The sequence below is a fragment of the Artemia sp. Qi Xiang Cuo genome, chromosome 17 (assembly GCF_049724085.1).
Source record: "Artemia sp. Qi Xiang Cuo chromosome 17, ASM4972408v1, whole genome shotgun sequence".
NCBI classification, from domain to species: Eukaryota; Metazoa; Arthropoda; class Branchiopoda; order Anostraca; family Artemiidae; genus Artemia; species Artemia sp. Qi Xiang Cuo.
Genome location: NC_142810.1, coordinates 30,177,535 through 30,196,598, shown reverse-complemented (window position 1 = coordinate 30,196,598; position 19,064 = coordinate 30,177,535). Strand labels below are relative to the sequence as shown.

General features: G+C 34.9%; 2 protein-coding genes and 1 pseudogene across 2 annotated transcripts in view; all 3 read right to left on the bottom strand.

The window, feature by feature from the left end:
- Positions 1 to 19,064, bottom strand: part of LOC148942090 (dynein regulatory complex subunit 2-like) — a 199,076-nt gene that overhangs the window by 53,438 nt on the left and 126,574 nt on the right. The window lies entirely within an intron of this gene.
- Positions 467 to 2,182, bottom strand: LOC148942092 (uncharacterized). The gene has a single exon (XM_089103586.1). It carries the CDS (start codon positions 2,165 to 2,167, stop codon positions 467 to 469), a length of 1,701 nt encoding a protein of 566 aa, XP_088959712.1. The 5' UTR covers positions 2,168 to 2,182.
- Positions 2,672 to 3,275, bottom strand: LOC148942091 (uncharacterized; annotated as a pseudogene).

Genomic DNA, 19,064 nt, shown 5'->3' with positions numbered 1-19,064 from the left:
CACATATTGATTTTTAACGAAATGACATTTTTATTACACATGTGGGAACACTTATGAGGCTTCCCTTGGAAATTTCTAAACATAGAAATTTCTACTAGGTTATCATAATAATGATATAGGAAATCAGTTTTTGTGAAGCAAGGTTTCTCATTATACTCCTTAGAGTACACTATTACATACACTTTATTTAAGTCTCTTTTAACGCCTAACTAATTTTACATAGACTTACAATAATCATTTAAACAACTTTTACGCTACATCATTAAATTTTGAGGTCTGGCTTTACAACACATTTCATGCCTGCACTGTTCACGCACGTCCGTGCTGTAAAAGAAACGCATGTTGCAGCGTCATAGCCACACGGTTTTACGTAAACGATACTACATGGAGGGAAATAGACATAGTAAGGACGAATGGAGACCTCAATACATCCAGTTGTCTGCTAATGTCTTCCCTTTTTCTTGGCTTAAGCGATTTTATGGGGTTCTAGGTTTAACTTTTGCATTTCTGCCACTTCTTCGTGGCCTTCCTGTGGAACTTGCCTTCCTATTCTCAAAATTCTTCCATGATTGAAATTCAGTAAGGCTCTTATAGTTAAGGAAATCGCGAAAACGACACATACAGTCAGTAGTATGTTCCACAAAAAAGTGGTTGAAAATAATCCGTATCTCTCATCTACGTACATTAATCTCTGGTCTTCATTGGTAAATAGGGGGATCTGGGAATCTAATGCTTCTTTTATTTTTGTAAGTGTCAATGTTCCTTTATTATTTTCTATTTTTGACCATATTGAGGTTTTTATTTCCTTGCTCTCTCTATTTGGAATAGTATGCGACAGGTTGATTGCCTCAAAATTGACTATTTTAGGACTTATTATATTCGTACTCGTGGTGATTAACGGTGTTTGAACTGTTGATTCTTTGGTTACGAGTCGACATCCTTTTCTTATGGTTATCGTACCCACATCTTGTAGTAGCAATTCAGTTCTATAACTTGGATCAATTTTTTCCGTATTATTGTAGCAAGATAAAGTTCCAACAGTTTCTCTTGGAACGGAAAATAACCAAAGGTCGTTCCTAAGGTGTATGAATACTTCTCGTTTATTACTTCCTATTAAGGCTTCGCATGAATCTGGTATTTCTTCTTGTTGCGTGTCTTTTAAGAATATATCTAACATACAAGATCCAGACTTGACATTGTAAATAGGTAACGTAAGTTGGCAAACTAGGTTTTTGAATGACACACACTCCTTTAAATCTTGGGGGTTTGCTAGGGCATATTTCCGTTTGTCTTGATTAACAAGTAAATAGTCAGCTTCAGGTGTGATAGTCATAAATGAGTTCGTTTTCTTTATGTTAGCGGGGAAGGTCGAAATTTTGTACAAGTCATATATAGATTGTTGGTTTATCAATGGAATGGTCACTACTGCGAATAATTGTTCATTTATTTCCGTGACGTGCACTTTTAACTTTGTATAGTAAAGGAATAAATTTGATACTTCTGGTTCTATAGGTAAATGTAAACCAAACGTTAGGTGCGTTTTAATTTCATCTAGAATGGTTTTTAAGTTGGAAGGGTCTACCAGGTCGTATGACAAGGTTCCTCCCGTGAGGGCAAATAAAGCGAACTCAAATTTGCTAACGTCAGTTGCTAGATTTAGTAATGACATGGTAATTATATCGAGTGACACCATGGTAAGACTTGAATCTGTCACCATACGATCTACTTCATTTCTTAAGTAATTCATTACATTTACAGTTTTTGAGATTTTCTTGGATATCATTTCGACTTTGTCTCGTTGGTAGTTAGCTATACTTGCTTGTATTTTCTGGACATGTAACGTTATGTTCATGGCATTATTAAGTTTTTTCACATTTTCCCTTAGGATATTCAGGTCTGCTTCCGTTGTTAAACCAAAAAGGCGGGAGGCGAGTTCTCCTATGATGGGAATTAGGCTTGTAGATCTCCTATATTTGCTTCTTCGAAAAAATACTTCAAAAATGCTCGTCGTACTTTGTTTTAATTTTTGTATTTCTGTATTAAATAGTTCAAACAAGGCTTGTAATCTTTGTCTGTATAATATTAAAAATGCTTGGTGAGTTGACAGTTTTTGGGCGTTTTTCTCGCTTAGATCAGGTAATGGTTCTTTAGCTGGCTCGTCGGCCATTGCTAATCTAGCACAAGTGCGTTTGCCGTCTATGGTCCAACATTTCTGGTGTACGTAGTCATTTTCTTCTTCCCTTTTATAACTATTTTTCTTTTCTTTTGGTTTAACCGCTTGTACTTTTATTGTTTGTATCTCGGTATGTTTTACTGGGGTTCCTGCGTTGTTGCCTATAGTAAATATGAATTTCGGCTGGGTGCGCATAAACGTGGGCCCTTTAGACCAAGTCCAGTTTGTTATTATTGTTGGTTTCAGATAGGTCAGTGTGGTCAAATTTTCTGGTGAATATTTACTAAATGTGCTCGTTTCTGGGACTGTGCTCGTCGTAGTTTCCGACATTGAAGATTGTATTTCTCTTATTGGTTTTTCATAAACAGACGTGGTCGTTTTTGTGTCTTTTTCTTTTCTTTCGGTAAGATTTTCGTTTACATCATTTTGCTGCGTGTTTGAAAATTTTAGTTCGTTTAGGTTAATAATTTTTTTTTAGTCTTTATAATTTTCGAGTTTCTATAATATTTGCTTTGTAACATTTTTCTCAGCATGATCCTGCCATAATTCCTTGAGAAAAGTCCATAGGCTAGGTAATTCATTTAGCATCGCGTAATTTCTATCGTAAAATTTTTCCTTCCCTGGAGTCAATGGTTTGGTATTTTCTACGGGTTTCAACGCACTAAGATCTTTCTCTAAGCGTTCAACTTTGGTCGTTGACCTTTTCTTTCTATTTTCTCTGGTACTGGTTACTAATGCCTTTTCTATGTCTGCCATCTTTTTGTCAAAATCATCTATTACAAATTTTTGATTTTAATTTTGGGAGAGTTGGGGTTTGGAATTCCTTGTTGTCTTTACTATGCATCATTTTACTGGCTTGTAATCCTTTATCTGATCTCAGGAATTGAAATATGGATTCCTTGAGTTCATTTGTATTTTTCTCTAGTCTTGTTACTTGTTGGAATAAGGTTTCAAATGGTTTGGGATCCAATTTCATAAAGATTTTCCATGAGTTATGGCTTGCTAGAAGCGAATTCTCGTGCTTAAATATAACTAAATGTTTTACGATATATTGGGCTGTTGCGTGAACAACGAGGATTATGATGATGTTCTTAAGCCTCATCTTTTTTCTTGTTTCTAAAATTAATCTGTTATTAATTTTATCTATTTTTGGAACATTTGTTTTACTTATTTTTCTTTTTTTTTATAATTTTAAATTGGGCCATTTTATGAAGATTTTTGTTGATTTAATTCTTTAACTATTTTAAATAATTATCTAAACAAGAATGATTTATAATCATAGTACAGTATTTGTTGGTGAACAACATCTTAAAATTGGAACTATTATGGATATTCTCTCTTTATCTAGTGATTATATACTGTTATGAATAGTCGAGATATACTTCAAACATATACAGAAAATATACGCCACTTGCCAGTTGTTAACTAAGTGTTTGAAGTATATTTTTTGTATTTAATAATTGGCACATAAATAAGTAAGCAGTTAACGTACACAAAAATACACTTGTAGCCTATTTTCGTTATCAATCTTTTAAAGACCTTGTTGACATTATTATAAGTAAAATCATTAGACTCTGCGAAAATTATTTTTTTATACGAGATCGTTGAGGTAATTATATGGTTTTACTTATCATAGGATATTCCTTAACTCATCAAGTTACTTAATTTATTGTATCTACATTATATATGTATACTTTCAAGGGAGTAAACTTTTAAAACAGGTTTACGATATGTCTTACTGTAGGGACATTTTAATTTTATTTATAAATATAATTCCTTCCGTGCTCATTTATATTCAATTTCAAGATTGCCGTATCTTTCGGTAGTTCTTTCCGTGTTTCTAATCGTGCTAGCATGGTATTGAGGCGATGAACTTCCCATGATAGCACATTTGTGCTTAGAAATTTCAATTCAAATACCATGTTATTTTTGTTATTTTCATTTGTGTCCATATACATTAAATAGACCAGCAAATCATTCGGAAGTTCTAGATTAGTCAACGTCTTCGCTATGCTATTCTTGTTCATGTTTTCACGAATTACCTTACGACATTGTTCGGCTAGGGAAAGTCGATTATTTATAACTTTCACTACTTTAAAAATTAATTGCATATGTGATGCATTACAACATTTTTGTTCACGTACAATAATATCAAAATTGGGAAATACTTTGGATCCAAAATTTTCATCTTCTTCAAAAAGAGTTAGTGCAATTTTCTTTATGTCATTGTAATCTCGCACGGTAATTTCCAATGTATTGGACTTTACTTCGGGGTTTACGCCGTCAAAACTCCAGCAATTTTTATGCAAACTTTTGAGGAATTTTCCTCCATTTAGTAAGTTATACCCTCGATCGATTAGTAATGTGAGAAATTTAAGTGGCCATATTGTCGCGATACCATTTTCGTCTTGGGTTTGCCACAGGTTTTCTGCGATAAATTCAGCAATTAGGGGATATTTCGACATTGGGATCTTATTTAAGAGAGTTCTAAATGTCATAATAGCCGTCAATCTAGTTTTTTCTATTGTTTTGGGGCTCGTCCTTGGAATAAAATTACAATTTAATAAACTTGCCACTATTCTTAAGATTACCCCGTCGTCTAGGGGATTTCTAGGTGTTTTTAGAAGGAAATGTAAAGTGACAAAGTCTAATTCTTCTGCTACTTTTATTAATACATATTCATTTAATGACTTATTTACATTATTTAGACTATGACATTTTTTTATACGCGAGGCGTTGTGAATAAATATGATGTGCGGTATCTGACGCTAATTGTGGTGTATTTAATTGCGGGCAACTGGAAAATTTCTTCATTTTATTAATAAATTAATTATCTACCTAAAGAGGTTAGTACATTCCAAGCAGGTTATCTCTTTCTGATTTTCCGACGAAAAGACCGGTGAAATCGTTAGTTCTGTGTTATATTGGTTCGGTGAAGGCTGTACTCGTGAGCAATCGTCAGAAGTCAGCGGGTATCAAGAAGTTTTTGATTTTTAATTTTAATGAATAATACCTTGCGGGTGAAACTACAATAACTCTTACATTGAGGATACTACTGGGATTATAGTTATTATGTTTTTCTTTTGTTAAATTTACATTTTAGACTCTTCCTTTAACTTTCCTACTGTTATTTTTATATGCATCTCTTTTTCTTTGATGTATTTTTATAAGTTTTACAAATAGTTTACCACCTAGTGATTGATATTCCTCTGATTCCGGGTCAAATAAAAATTTTTTGTAATATCGAATCTCCGATAGAGGATGATGTATGGCTTCATACTTAACACATTTGATATTGATCACTAATGTTTTGATCAATAATCCTGTATTATTTTTATTTATTATTACATATTATTATTATTTTTTTTTTTTTCACCTATGACTTGGTCGATTTTATTTTAATATTAAAAAATATATTTTTTTAAGAATTTTATTTTTAATAATGAATTTTAAATACGCCGCCAACGACGAGTAATAAAATAAAATAAATAGTCGAATGTTGTGGAGACAATCTCCCTACTACAGAATACCTGAATTGACGTTTATCAGGGATATTTCCATCTGTCAGGTTTTTTGACAGTTTTGCCTGACTGTGTTCTTACTCTTTCTTCTGCCTCTTGCGGTTTTTTCTTATTTGGTTTAGATAGTGATATGAGGTCAAATTTCTTGTATTGTCTTCTCAAAAATTATTTCCCATTCAATTTTGTTTCTTTTGCGTGCGCGGCTGCTGAAGTTTGTTTTTATTTACCTGTTTCTTTAACTACCATTAGATCTGATTCATTGTCCGGTTCTTCGGAACTGGATACTGATGATTCGACATTAGAACTTTCGACGGTGGCGCTTCGTGTTTTTGAGGTATCGCCGGCCCTTCCTTCGTAAATTTCTACTCCTCTCGAAGTAGAGGGTTTATTTTCTAAGTCTTCGCCTTGTGTTTTCAAATCGGGAGATTTGAAAGATTCTTGCGAACTCTGAGAGGAATCGAAAGTTTTTGCGGGGTTTCTCCACTGTTTAAATGCCATGTCTTCAGGGGGTGGGGCACTCTTTGCATTAGTGTGTCCCTCCATGAAGTCCAATGTTTGGGTTTGACTTTAGACACGGTTATGTCATGGGATTTTCCTTCTTGGTCCTCCTTGGGGGTCTGAATCTGAGGAAATTTACTTTGCCTAATTTTTATGGGATAATTTATAAGATCCATTGCTCCTCGCAGATTTGTCCTAATCGAATCCTTAGGAGAAGTTTTCTTCAAAATGATGCCTGGGGTTGCTACTGCTCTGTCCAATTACTCCCGTAGTGACAGGGGTCTCTCTATTGGTGTAGTTGGGGAAACCATATCATCTGGGAATCTTTTGGGGGGACAAGGAGTCGAAATTTTATCGGGGAAAAATTGTGTTTTAGGAGATATCGTATAGTCTAGTTCTCCTGCACTTTCTGACGATGAACTTTTTGGGGTTTTTTGGGTTTTTATTCTCTCGGGTACTAGCGGTTTTCTTTTTGGAATAATCAGGTTTTTAATAGGTAATAATTCTTCAAAGTTCTCTTGGTCACTTTCATTTTCAAAATATTATTGCTTTAGATATAAGGGTTTTAGATCCGATAATATCGACTTATGGTGTTCATTTTCTGCGTCTGATGATTCGGTATATGAGGGATGCGATACCCATTTTTCGGGAAATTTGGCTCTTTTTATTCGGCTAACATGTGCCTTATAGGTTCTTCCATTATCGGGATTTACCATTTTAAATGTAAAATTATTATCGTACCTTTTGATTATTCTGTACGGTCTGGAATATTTATTAGGAAGTTTCTTGCCTTCTGTCTTTCCTTCATTCTGCAGGTAGATACAGTGTCCTATCTTAAAATTTATGTTTCCTTTGACTTTAGGTAGGTTTCTTAGCTCTTGATTTATTTTACATTTTTCCAATTCTTGTCTTACTATTTTATAAGTTTTTCTCATCCTATTTATGAATTCTTGTTTATAATCTTCTGAGTTATTGTAATATTGCCGGGACTCTATAATTTCGTCATATGGGATTCTATAGTCACGACCAAAAAGTAGGTAAAAAGGGTTGTCCTAAGTTGCTTCTGAATAGGCAGTGTTAATTACATTCTTTAAATAAGGTAAAAATAGGTCCCAATCGTTTCTGTTGTCTTTTGTGTAAATACTTAATATATTTGAAAATATTTTATGCCTATTCTCTATTTTTCCATTAGCTTGTGGATGATAAGGAGATGTTACTAATTTTTCTATGTTGAGAAATTTCATTATGTCTTTTGTTACTTTTAAAACAAAGTTACTTCCATTATCACTTATGCCTTTATAGGGGATGCCAAATTTTAAAAATAATTTATCCAGCGCCTTACTCGTGGCATCATCGCCTTGATTTTTTTAAAGCCTTTGCAGAGATAAATCCAGAAAAGTGATCTATGACCGAAAGGATACACTTAGGGCCCCGGCTAGAAACAGGTAACCCTCCCCTCGGCCAAGCCATCTAACAGCTGTTGAGGTAAAAGTGTAAAATTGAGCCCTGACAACTGCACAGAGGGGGATTGGGTTAAGCGTGGGGGTTTTTCCTTAAATTACTCTTCTCACAAGCACGGTCATAGTTCTGGAGTGTTGATAGTGCCGTTGGCACATAGACATATTGTTTTAATTTATGGAAGGTCTTTGTTACTCCCAAGTGTCCACCAATATCCGAATGAAAATATTCAAAAGCGGGCGTTATTAATTTTTCTGGTAATACAGGTATTATTGAAGTTTGGTTTCTATTTGCCTCATCAGTTACTATTCTACATAATATTCCTTCATCGAAATCATAGTAAAAATTATCTATTTCTTTTCTAAGGATTTTTTATTAATCTTGTAATGTATCATCATTCACAAAATAATTAATAAGATCTAAACACATTCCTTCTTTTTCTTGATTTCTTTTTACATTTTCTAAAGACAAGGAGCGGTAATTAACCTGATTTTCTTTCTCTAATTTTTTAATTTTATTATTTTTCTTACTTTTAATCTTAGTGTTAATAATATTAACTTCCTTCCGTTCAGTTTCCGACGGCTCGTCTTCCGGAAACCTACTCAAGTAATCGCATGCTGCGTTTTGTTTGACTTTTAAGTATTCAAACTCATAATCAAGGTCTTGGATTTTCATAATCCATCTAGCTAGAATTCCCGTGGGGTTTTTAAATGTGTGCAGGTACTGCAAGCTTTTGTGGTCTGAACGTAGTATGAATTTTCTACCAATCAAATAATGTCTAAATTTATCCAAGTGATGGATTATAGACAACAATTCCAAATTGGTGGCAGAATAATTACTTTCACCCTTTGTTAAGGTTCTGCTCGAATAACATATAACCTTTTCGATTACTATTTGTTTTGACGATTCTTCTAGCGAATTGTGGTTTTCTACTGGGATTACTTGTGAAAGAATAGCGCCAATGCCCTTGGAACTGGCATCAGTCGTAACTACAAACCTTCCGTTCTCGAAATCTGGAAGTGCTAATATGGGTTCCGAGGTGAGTGCCTTTTTGAGACGGTCTAAGGAAGTTTGAGCTTCCTGGGACCAGGCAACATTTTGGGAGTTCCCTTTGGTTAATTCCGTAAGTGGTTTCGCAGTTTGGGCATAATTTCGGACAAATTTTCTGAAGTATCCCGTGAGACCTAAAACTCCTCTTCGTTCCTTCATTGTCTTGGGAGTTTTGAGCCTTTCAACGCATTTTATTTTATCCGGGTCCGGGGATATTTCTCCTTGCGTCACTACCATTCCTAAAAATTTAATTTTTTCTTGTAATAGATTAACCTTTTCAGGCCGGCATTTTAAATTGCCTTCTCTGAATTTTTCAAACACTTTTGCTAATGTTGCTAAATGTTGCTCCACATTTTCCCCCACGTATATAACATCATCAACAAAATGAATAATATTCTTCAATCCTCTTAATAAATGCAATAAGGGTCTACATAACGCGCTTTAACTCGTTTTAAGTCCGAATGGTACTCTCAAATATTCATATGAACCACATTCGCTTGTACAAAATGCAGTTTTATAGACATCTTTTTCGGCTATTTTCACTTGATGGTAGCCTTGGGTGAGGTCCAAAGAAGTAAAGACTTTGTTTTTGCATGATATAGAGTCAAGAATCTCATCTATTCTTGGCAAGGGAAATTTATCACTCACAACTTGTTTATTAAGAGCTCTATAATCTACTACGAGTCTCATATCGCCATTCTTTTTTGGGACTAAAATCACTGGAGCTGAATAGGGAGTTATGCTGGGGCGTATAATCTCATTTTTTTCTAAGTCACGAATTTTATTTTTTAGCCACTCTTTATGTTTATACGGCACACGATATGGTTGTTTTGCGACGGGCAACCCTGTTGTTAAAATAGATTTTTGGTAAAATTGTATAAATACTATATAATATTAAGAAGTTGAAAATAAGTCTCTAAAATTACACAATAAATAACATAATTTCTTTTTGAGTTCCGAATCAATAATATGTTCCATATTAAACTTATTTAAAAATTGCTCTTTAGTCAGGGGGTATTTGTTAATTGAGGTTTTAATGCTATTAACTAGGTTTCTTTTGGAATTTACCCACTAATTTAAGTCATTTTCTGAAATAGTTTGGATTTGAACCAAACATGTTCCCTTTTTTATCGTAATAGTATCATTTTCATGGTTATTAGTCACCCAAATAAAACCTTCACCTTTATCATAAGATATAATTTGTTCTTCACATAACAATTTTTTGAGAATTTCTTTTGATGGGATGGCAAACCATATTTCGGATTTGCTATCCACCGGTTCAACCATTTGAGATATTTGGATCCTTTGCATTGTCCTGGGTGGACTTTTTGTTTTTCGTATTGCAAATCCATAATAATTTTCTTTATTTTCATTGTCTACTACATTTAGACTAGTATTATTCGACAATAACGTTGGCTGCGCCTGAACTCCATTAGGGTTCCCTACTTTTTTCCATAATTCCACTATCTCTTCGATTTCTTTTGACCTATACTGTCGCATATCTCCAATTTTTATTTTTGCATATTCAATCCACTTATTATTTACATTTACTTCATCTTTCCGATATCGCACGGAATAAGCAAATGGATTTCTAATTATGTCCCGTCCTCTTTGTAGCGAATGTATCTTATGTCTCGCTACAAAAGGTTCAAAGGATTGTGGCACTATACCGTCGGAAATTTTATTAACTGTTACATCTTCTTTGTAATTTCGATTAATATTCCTTGAGGTAAGGGTTGAAGAAGGGGAACCCCTTGGCTTAGCCGGATACACGAGCCTTTCATTAGCTATGTCTAACAAAATTTTATTAGACCTTAAAAAATTTGTGCCTACGATGGCTTCATATGGATAGTTATTACATATTGCAAAACTTGTCGGGAAAATTTTATTATCCCTTTTCACGTCAAGGCGAATTGAACCTTTTGCGTTCAACTTATGCCCTGTTACACTAGTTAAGTTCGGATTATTGACATTTTTCCGTCGCTTGATATGCGGGGGCAATATATCAAATATGTCTGAGCTTATAATGTTAACTGTTGCACCACTGTCAACTAAAGCTTTAAAGTAGACATTTGCCACACAAAAATCAATAAATATGGGTAATTTATTGTTCTTATCACTGAAGGACGGTACTACTATGGGCATGGACCTGTAAAATATTCGAGGCCCCATCTGGGTCCAGTTTATTCTTCTGAGGGGCCTAATGCGTTTCCCTGGGAATTTATTTCATACATAGGTGCTTGTGACGGAGGTTCAGATATGTGAGGCTCCATAGACGCATCTAATTGATTCACATCTGTCTTCCTTTGCCACGTATTATTGCGATAACTTGTATTTCTGGCATTGGTGCCGGCTGTTGGTGCTGGCTGCAATTGCCGTCGGCTTGAGAAATTTTTGTGTCTCATGGGCCAGTTAACTATTTGCCGTCGGCTTGAAAAGTTTTGGTTTCCCGTCGGCCGAGAACCATTTTTTCTACTGGGGGGATAGGCATATGGGTTCTGTCGGTATGTATAATTAGGTGCTGGTTGGCGGACTTGGGGGTATTGTGGGACTATTGTGTCCTGTGTGTACCCTTGTGCGCCTCTGGTAGTAAAATTTGTTCTCCCGAACAAATCATTGCCATAATATCGTGTATTTCTGGTGGTTTCATCATTAAATGATGTTGCCATTCCATTTTTAAAACGACATTCTCTCGCGATAAGTCCCACTCGATCACAGTTGTAACATTTTATTATTGGGTTACTCTTATAAATGTTTGGTTTCATAGGCTGAAAACGTACTGTTTTTTGCCTGGCGGTTTCTTGTGTTCTGGTTCTTTGTGGTATTGGGGATTTATTTCTTGCAAAGAAGTTTGGGTGCTCTTGATCACTAACCTTCAAGGGTGATGAGCTTTTTTTTGACTCTCTTATGTTATTTATTTTTTCTTTACTATGATTAGCTACAATTAAATCAATTCCTATCATTCGTCCTACTTCTTGTACTGCAAGGTCAAGTGTCTGGATATTTTTTGAAATTACCATCCTATATAGTTTTGGAGGAAGGCCTTGCAAAAATGCATTTAGTATTATTTTCTCGTATAATTCTCCTGAGCCTTTGCCGTATCTTGCTTCTATTGAGAGTCCTATGTTGTTTAGATATTCTTGTATGTTCTGTGTATGATCAAAACATACCATTCCATGCTTGAGTTTGTTTGTTGAGCTCGTCTCGACAAATCTGTTTTTAAATGCTGTCAATACTTTTTCTATTGTGTTTATCGGCAAATTATTATTGTCTCCGACGGTCTGTTCTATTTGTCTTACAAAAGTTAAAGCCTGCCCTTTTAGCCTTAGAAGAAGCATACCTATTAAAGATTTCAGGTCAGTTCTAGTTAACTCTACGAATTGTGCTAGTTGTATATTAAATTCATCAATGTCCGTTTGCCCGTCATATTGTGGTATAGATTTGGTTAATTCTACATTTTTGCGACTAATTTTTGTGCAATTAATAAGGCACTTAATTCCTCCGCCATGGTTTAATAACGTTGGAATGGCTCTTTTTTTTTGTTTTATTATTGGACCGACACACTGGAATAAGTAACTTTTAATTAAATTATTTTGGAAATATATTATCTCCTCTGAGGTGTTTTAAAATAGTGTCACTATTGTAGCCTATTGGTAATAGGCTTAGACATATATAACAATTAAAAAAATTTTTTTTTTTTATAGGTCTGTATCTAGTAAATATTTTAAATTGTGAAATCTTTAGCCTAACTAGTTCGTATACTTCATCCAAGTTTACGACCGCGCCAGATGTTATGGGGGGGTTTTGTTGATAATCTTGAGAAGTAAACTTAGGATTCCTTGGGAAGAGACCAACATTGCCCGAGCGTCGTCAGTCCAAGCATATAAATATCCTTCGTGAAATTGTCAGATTACCTTGGGAGCGTTACCAATGGATAATATACGAACTAGAGGGCTACTCTTGAGATCTAGATACGAACATATAAAATAAGACTGTAAAAATAGAAAAGTAATGGGTTTATTAGACTTACATGATTAAACATACGGCTTCGAACTTCAGTAGGCTAAGGCAAATACAGCAATGTTTCTTACAGTAATGACGATAATATAATCATACCGTAATGCCGTAAAAGCAAAAGCCTAAAACATAATCCTCACGTAATGCCAATAATATAATGATCCCCGAAAAACACTTCTTCTCTACCATATAACCGTGAACTCTGCTTCTGAGCAATAATCACTATTTTACAATTGGTTCATCTCCATACGGAGAGCCCGCCACTTTACGCTTATGCTGGCAAAATCAGACTATTATGCTGACAAACTATCCAATAGTTTATTTGTAAAATTCTCATCATTAAGCATACACATTCCTGAGAGTACTTCTAAAAACTACCAAACTAAGTTTTACAATGTCCCGCTTTTGTCTTTCGAAAATACTTCAACGAAATTCCAATCCATCTCATTAGTATTGTACTTACAAAAAACCCGTATTTTTCTGCTTTTCAGATCTGTCAAAAGCGCTTGGAAATGTTCGCGATTTCTTTGTTTTGTAGAACAAAGAATGCGGATCTATACAAAGTATTCATGAAGTTCTTGGTATTTGGAATTAATCACCTTTTGCTTTGAACTTTTTAAAGGGATATTTGGCTGATAAACAAATGATAATTTTAGGCAGATTTCCAAGCTTAATTAAAGGGGTTTGATTTGCATCGGAAGCGTATTTAGAATGAAGTAAACTTCTCATATTTTAAAGTAAAACATTGTACTTGGTACAGTTCCCTTGGTACCTTTCCAAGCAAAGTGATCAAAAACACGTCTTTAGCAACTTCGTTCATCATAACGTGTTTTTTTTTGGCAATTGACATTTTTTTCTGATAACAAGTACCATTCATTATGATCGTAGCTCTATGTTGGCTCGTTTTATATACTTCAGCTTGTCTACTCATTTGTGTTAAATAAAATCTTGAATCTGGAAAAAGAAAAAACAAGTATTTAAACAAAATATACGATGCTGCTAATTAAAGAATAGTAGCCTACACTCAGAATTGTTTGATTGACATATGCTGTTAAATCACTTTACGTAAAAGCTAACTCTATTTGCAGAAAATAAGGGTAAGGGATTCGCGAATTGGAGTGTATCAACGATATAATCTGAATAATAGGGAAAAAAACAGAGCTAGATAATATATGCGAATTGGAATCATATGAAGGTGGAGAAAAAGGGTTAAACTGATTAGCAGTTAAGGTAGCCCCGAAGGGCTTGTTAACTCAGGCAATTTGTTATACATTTGAGACAACAGCAATCTATGAAAATGGTTAATGATGATAGAATGACATTGTGAGTTGACCTAGCTATACCTCTCCGATATGTTCAGTATAATTCACAAGTGGTGTTTGAACAGCGTTGTCAATTTAAAATAGGGTCTAACGTTATATTATACTAAAAATTTGATACTAAGAGAGATGTAGATTGCAAGAAAAGAATTTTAATAAAGAAATTCAGAACAAACCTTAGAAATCCTTGCAAATCAAGTAGTAATGTGTATGTGAGTATGAACCATCAAGGATCATAAGCACCAACGACCCTAACCACCAGAGACCTCAACCCCCCAAAGGTCCCCTATCCCCAAACTCGAAGGGCGCCCCCTCCCCTCCCACTTTTTGGCCCCCTCTCCCCATTTTTTTGAATTTTTTTTGAATTTTTTTTTAAACTTTTTTTTATTATTTTTTTTAATGATATGTTTTTTCAACTTTTTTTACATTTCTTCGAATGACATGTAACATACTGAAAAATAAAAGAAATCACATTTAATATTGTCCAAATTCAAAATGAGAATGATATAGAAATGTTAGTCGCAACTTTTACTATTAGAAAAATATTGTTTGTAGTAGCACTTTTTTTTATTAGACTAAATTTTTTTTTTTGACTTCAAAATTATTCAACTTGTTTTTTTTCACGTATCTTAAAATGACATGAAATATGTTTATGGCTCTAACAATTGTACTCTATGCTTGCTCAAGGACACGATGCGGCTTTCCCAATGGTACTCTATGTTCATTTATCGACAATACCTAGTTTATTGGATGTATTAAATCAGTATTTTTTACACACTGGACCAATAAACACAACTCATATCTCTAAGAAGTGAAGATGAAACATTTTAAGAGAGTATGTTCACATGATAGTGTCATTGTAGCATTGAACGCTGACAAGGAGAAGTATTTAAAGTATGAAATAAGTACAAGTGGTAGCAGCATCGGAAACATATGCGTAGATTGTCATGACAGTAAGGAATTAAATTTCTTTGGAGTACCAAAAAAATTCCATTGTACAAATGGTGGATATGCGATATTGAGATCTCCAGAGATGATTGCACTCACAGAGAATGTCAACATAAAAATAATAGTTGATGAAGAAGGGCATCTTCTTGCTAGTGCTTGTGGTAACATGTTACCCAGTGTTAAACCATGTCGTCAGCTTTCGGGTATTAGCATCATATGTCGGATAGATAGGTTAACATAGAGAAAATCTAAGTATAAGAATGAATAAATTATCTATCAACATCTATTGACAGATACTTGGGATAGCTTTGACGGAATCTAAGTATCAGAGTGAATAAATTCCTTATCAATTTTTTTTGAGAGATACGTTTGATAACACTGACATAATTTAAGTATCAAATTGAACAAATTCTTTATTAAAATTCTTTATCGATATCATTTGTCGGGTACGTCAGATAACATTGACAAAATCTATCTATTTGAATGAAAAAATTCCTTATTATCAGCCGTTGTCGGATTTTTCATTATGAAAAAATTGTGAGTAAGTAATAAACTCTTTCTTGAATTCACCTCTTGCATACACAATACAGAAATTATAAAAAATAATTGTAATTTCCAGACTTCATTTGCATGCAATAGATACCGAGAGTTTTATGACTCCTCCCCACAATGAATTCTAAGGGTCTTATGACTCCTCTCCACAATGAATTCAGATGGTTTTAGGACTCATCCCCCTAGCCATAACTCCATTGAACCTTGAGCGAAGGTATAAAAGCTTAATGAAGTACTTCCCTACGTAACAACTACGTTAATAGCTTCCAATATGATAGGACTGTATGACACAGAATTTATCAATGTAAAAAAATCATCTTGTGGTGTTATATTTGAATGTGCATTTTTATTATTGTCTATGGAACTCGAAAAAATTGACTGTTATCATTGGATAGTGAACTATAATATGTTTGAGTAGGATAAAAGCTTGTGGAGTACTACATTACGTTATATAAACAGACTGGGATTCTACGATAGAGTGATTACGCCACTTAATAATAGTGGTCAGGAACTGAGAAATGTTCAGGAGGAAGTCAGTAAAATTTCAGCTTTTTCGGGGTTGAAGCACTCTAAGTAAAGGGTAATGTACCTACAGAAAAAGTTTTAATGCAAGAGTGTGACCCTAGGATTCCACTTTTCAATCTAGAAGAATTTAAGTGTCCTAAATTTGAAGGGGGCTTATCACCGTCCTGAAGACGAGGTTAGGTTCTTCGCGCAGTGGATACCTAAGGAAATACCTGATCGCTATAAATGCATAAGACACGGTGAACTTTAAGTACTATTTTTATGTAAATGTCTGTTTTTTCTAAAAAAATCTATTAATGTATTTAAGCAATAAATATCTTTAAGCTTAACCCGTCTTTATTCTTTAGAATAGTTCAGTTCATTTCATCAAATTTTAGAACAATTGTAAGTAAGTGACAATTTCTTTGTTGAACTCACCACTTGGACACACAATATAGAAATTATACTCAAAAAATTAAGAAAAAATTATAAGTAAGTAGCAAGATCTTTCTTGAATCCAACAGGCATGCAAAAACACATATAAATATATGGATTCAGGCATACAAAGTGAGAGAGACAGGCATTGAGATAGACAAACATCCGCCCAGACACATAAGCAGAAGAACTGAGGGAGACAAAAACACATATAAATGTAAGGATTCTGACATACAAACCGACAAAGACAAGCATTGAGATAGGCAAACATCCCCCCAGACACATAAGCAGAGGAAGTGAGAGAGACGAAAAAACATATAAATGTAAGGATTCAAGCATACAAACCGACAGAGACATGTACCGAGATAAGCAAACACCCACCCAGACACATAAGCAGAGGAAGTGAGAGAGACAAAAACACATATAAATTTATAGATTCTGACATACAAATCGACAAAGACAGTCACTGAGATAAGCAAACATCCGCCCAGACACATAGGCAAGGAGAGTGAGAGAGACCAATATATTGATTCAGGCATACAAACCGACAGAGACAGGCATTGAGATAGGCAAAAACCCACCCAGACACACAAGCAGAGGAAGTGAGGGAGACAAAAACTTATATAAATATATTGATTTTGATATACAAACCGACAAAGACAGGCAATGAGATAGGCAAACACCTGCCCAGTCACATAAGCAGAGGAAGTGAGGGAGACAAAAACACATATACATATATGGATTCAGGCATACAAACTGACAGAGACAGGCATTGAGATAGGCAAACACCTGCCCAGACACATAAGCAGAGGAAGTGAGAGAGACAAAAAAACACATATAAATGTAAGGATTCTGACATACAAAGCAACAATCACAGGCATTGAGATAGGCAAACATCCACCCAGACAAATAGGCAAGGAGAGCGAGAGTGACAAAAACACATATATATATATATAGATTCAAACATACAAAGGAACAATCACAGGCATTGAGATAGGCAAACACCCGCCCCAGATACATAAGTAGAGGAAGTGAAAGAGACAAAAAACACATATAAATCTATAGATTTTGACATACAAATCGACAAAGACAGTCACTGAGATAAGAAAACATCCGCCCAGACACATAGGCAAGGAGAGTGAGAGAGACAAAAACACATGCAAATATATTGATTCAGGCATACAAACCGACAGAGACAGGCATTGAGATAGGAAAACACCCGCCCAGACACATAAACAGAGGAAGTGACGGAGACAAAAACACATATAAATATATGGATTCTGACATACAAACCGAGAAAGACAGGCATTGAGATAGGCAAACATCCATCCCAGACAAATAAGCAGAGGAAGTGAGAGAGACAAAAACACATATAAATATATAGATTCTGACATACAAATCGACAAAGACAGGCATTGAGATAAGCAAACATCCGCCCAGATACATAGGCAGGGAGAGTGAGAGAGAAAAAAACACATGCAAATATATTGATTCAGACATACAAACCAACAGAGACAGGCATAGAGATAGGCAAACACCCGCCCAGACACATAAGCAGAGGAAGTGGGGGAGACAAAAACACGTATAAATATATGGATTCTGACATACAAACCGACATTGAGATAGGCAAACATCCGCCCAATCAAATAAGCAGAGGAAGTGAGAGAGACAAAAACACATATAAATATAAGGATTCAGGCATACAAAGCAAAGATCGCAGGCATTGAGATAGCCAAACATCCGCCCAGACAAAGAGGCAAGGAGAGTGAAAGTGACAAAACACACATAAATTTATAGATTAAGACATACAAAGGAACAATTAGAGGCATAGAGATAGGCAAACACCCGCCCCAGACACATAAGTAGAGGAAGTGAAAAAGACAAAAAACATATATAAATATATAGATTCTGACATACAAATCGACAAGAACAGTCACTGAGATAAACAAACATCCGCCCAGACACATAGGTAAGGAGAGTGAGAGAGACAAAAACACATGCAAATATATTGATTCAGGCATACAAACCTACAGAGACAGGCATTGAGATGGGCAAACACCCGCCCAGACACATAAGCAGAGGAAGTGAGGGAGACAAAAACACATATAAATATATGGATTCTGACATGCAAACCGACAAAGACAGGCATTGAGATAGTCAAACATCCGCCCCCAGACACATAAGCAGAGGAAGTGAGAGAGACAAAAACACCTATAAATATATAGATTCTGACATACAAATCGACAAAGACTGGCTTTCAGATAAGCAAACTTCCGCCCAGACACATAGGTAAGGAGGGGGAGAGAGACAAAAAAACATGCAAATATATTGATTCAGGCATACAAACCGACAGAGACAGGCATTGAGATAGGCAAACACCGGCCAGACACATAAGCAGAGGAAGTGAGAGATATCCAAAAAGTTGGGTTGATCTAGGTTCACTTAGAGTGGCAAGCCACTCTAAGTGAACCTAGATCAACCTAAATTTTTGGATATTTCTCTCTCACTAAGACTGTGCGTCTGAGCGAGAGTTTACCTATCTCAATGCCTGTCATTGTTGGTTTGTATGTCAGAATCCATTTATTTATA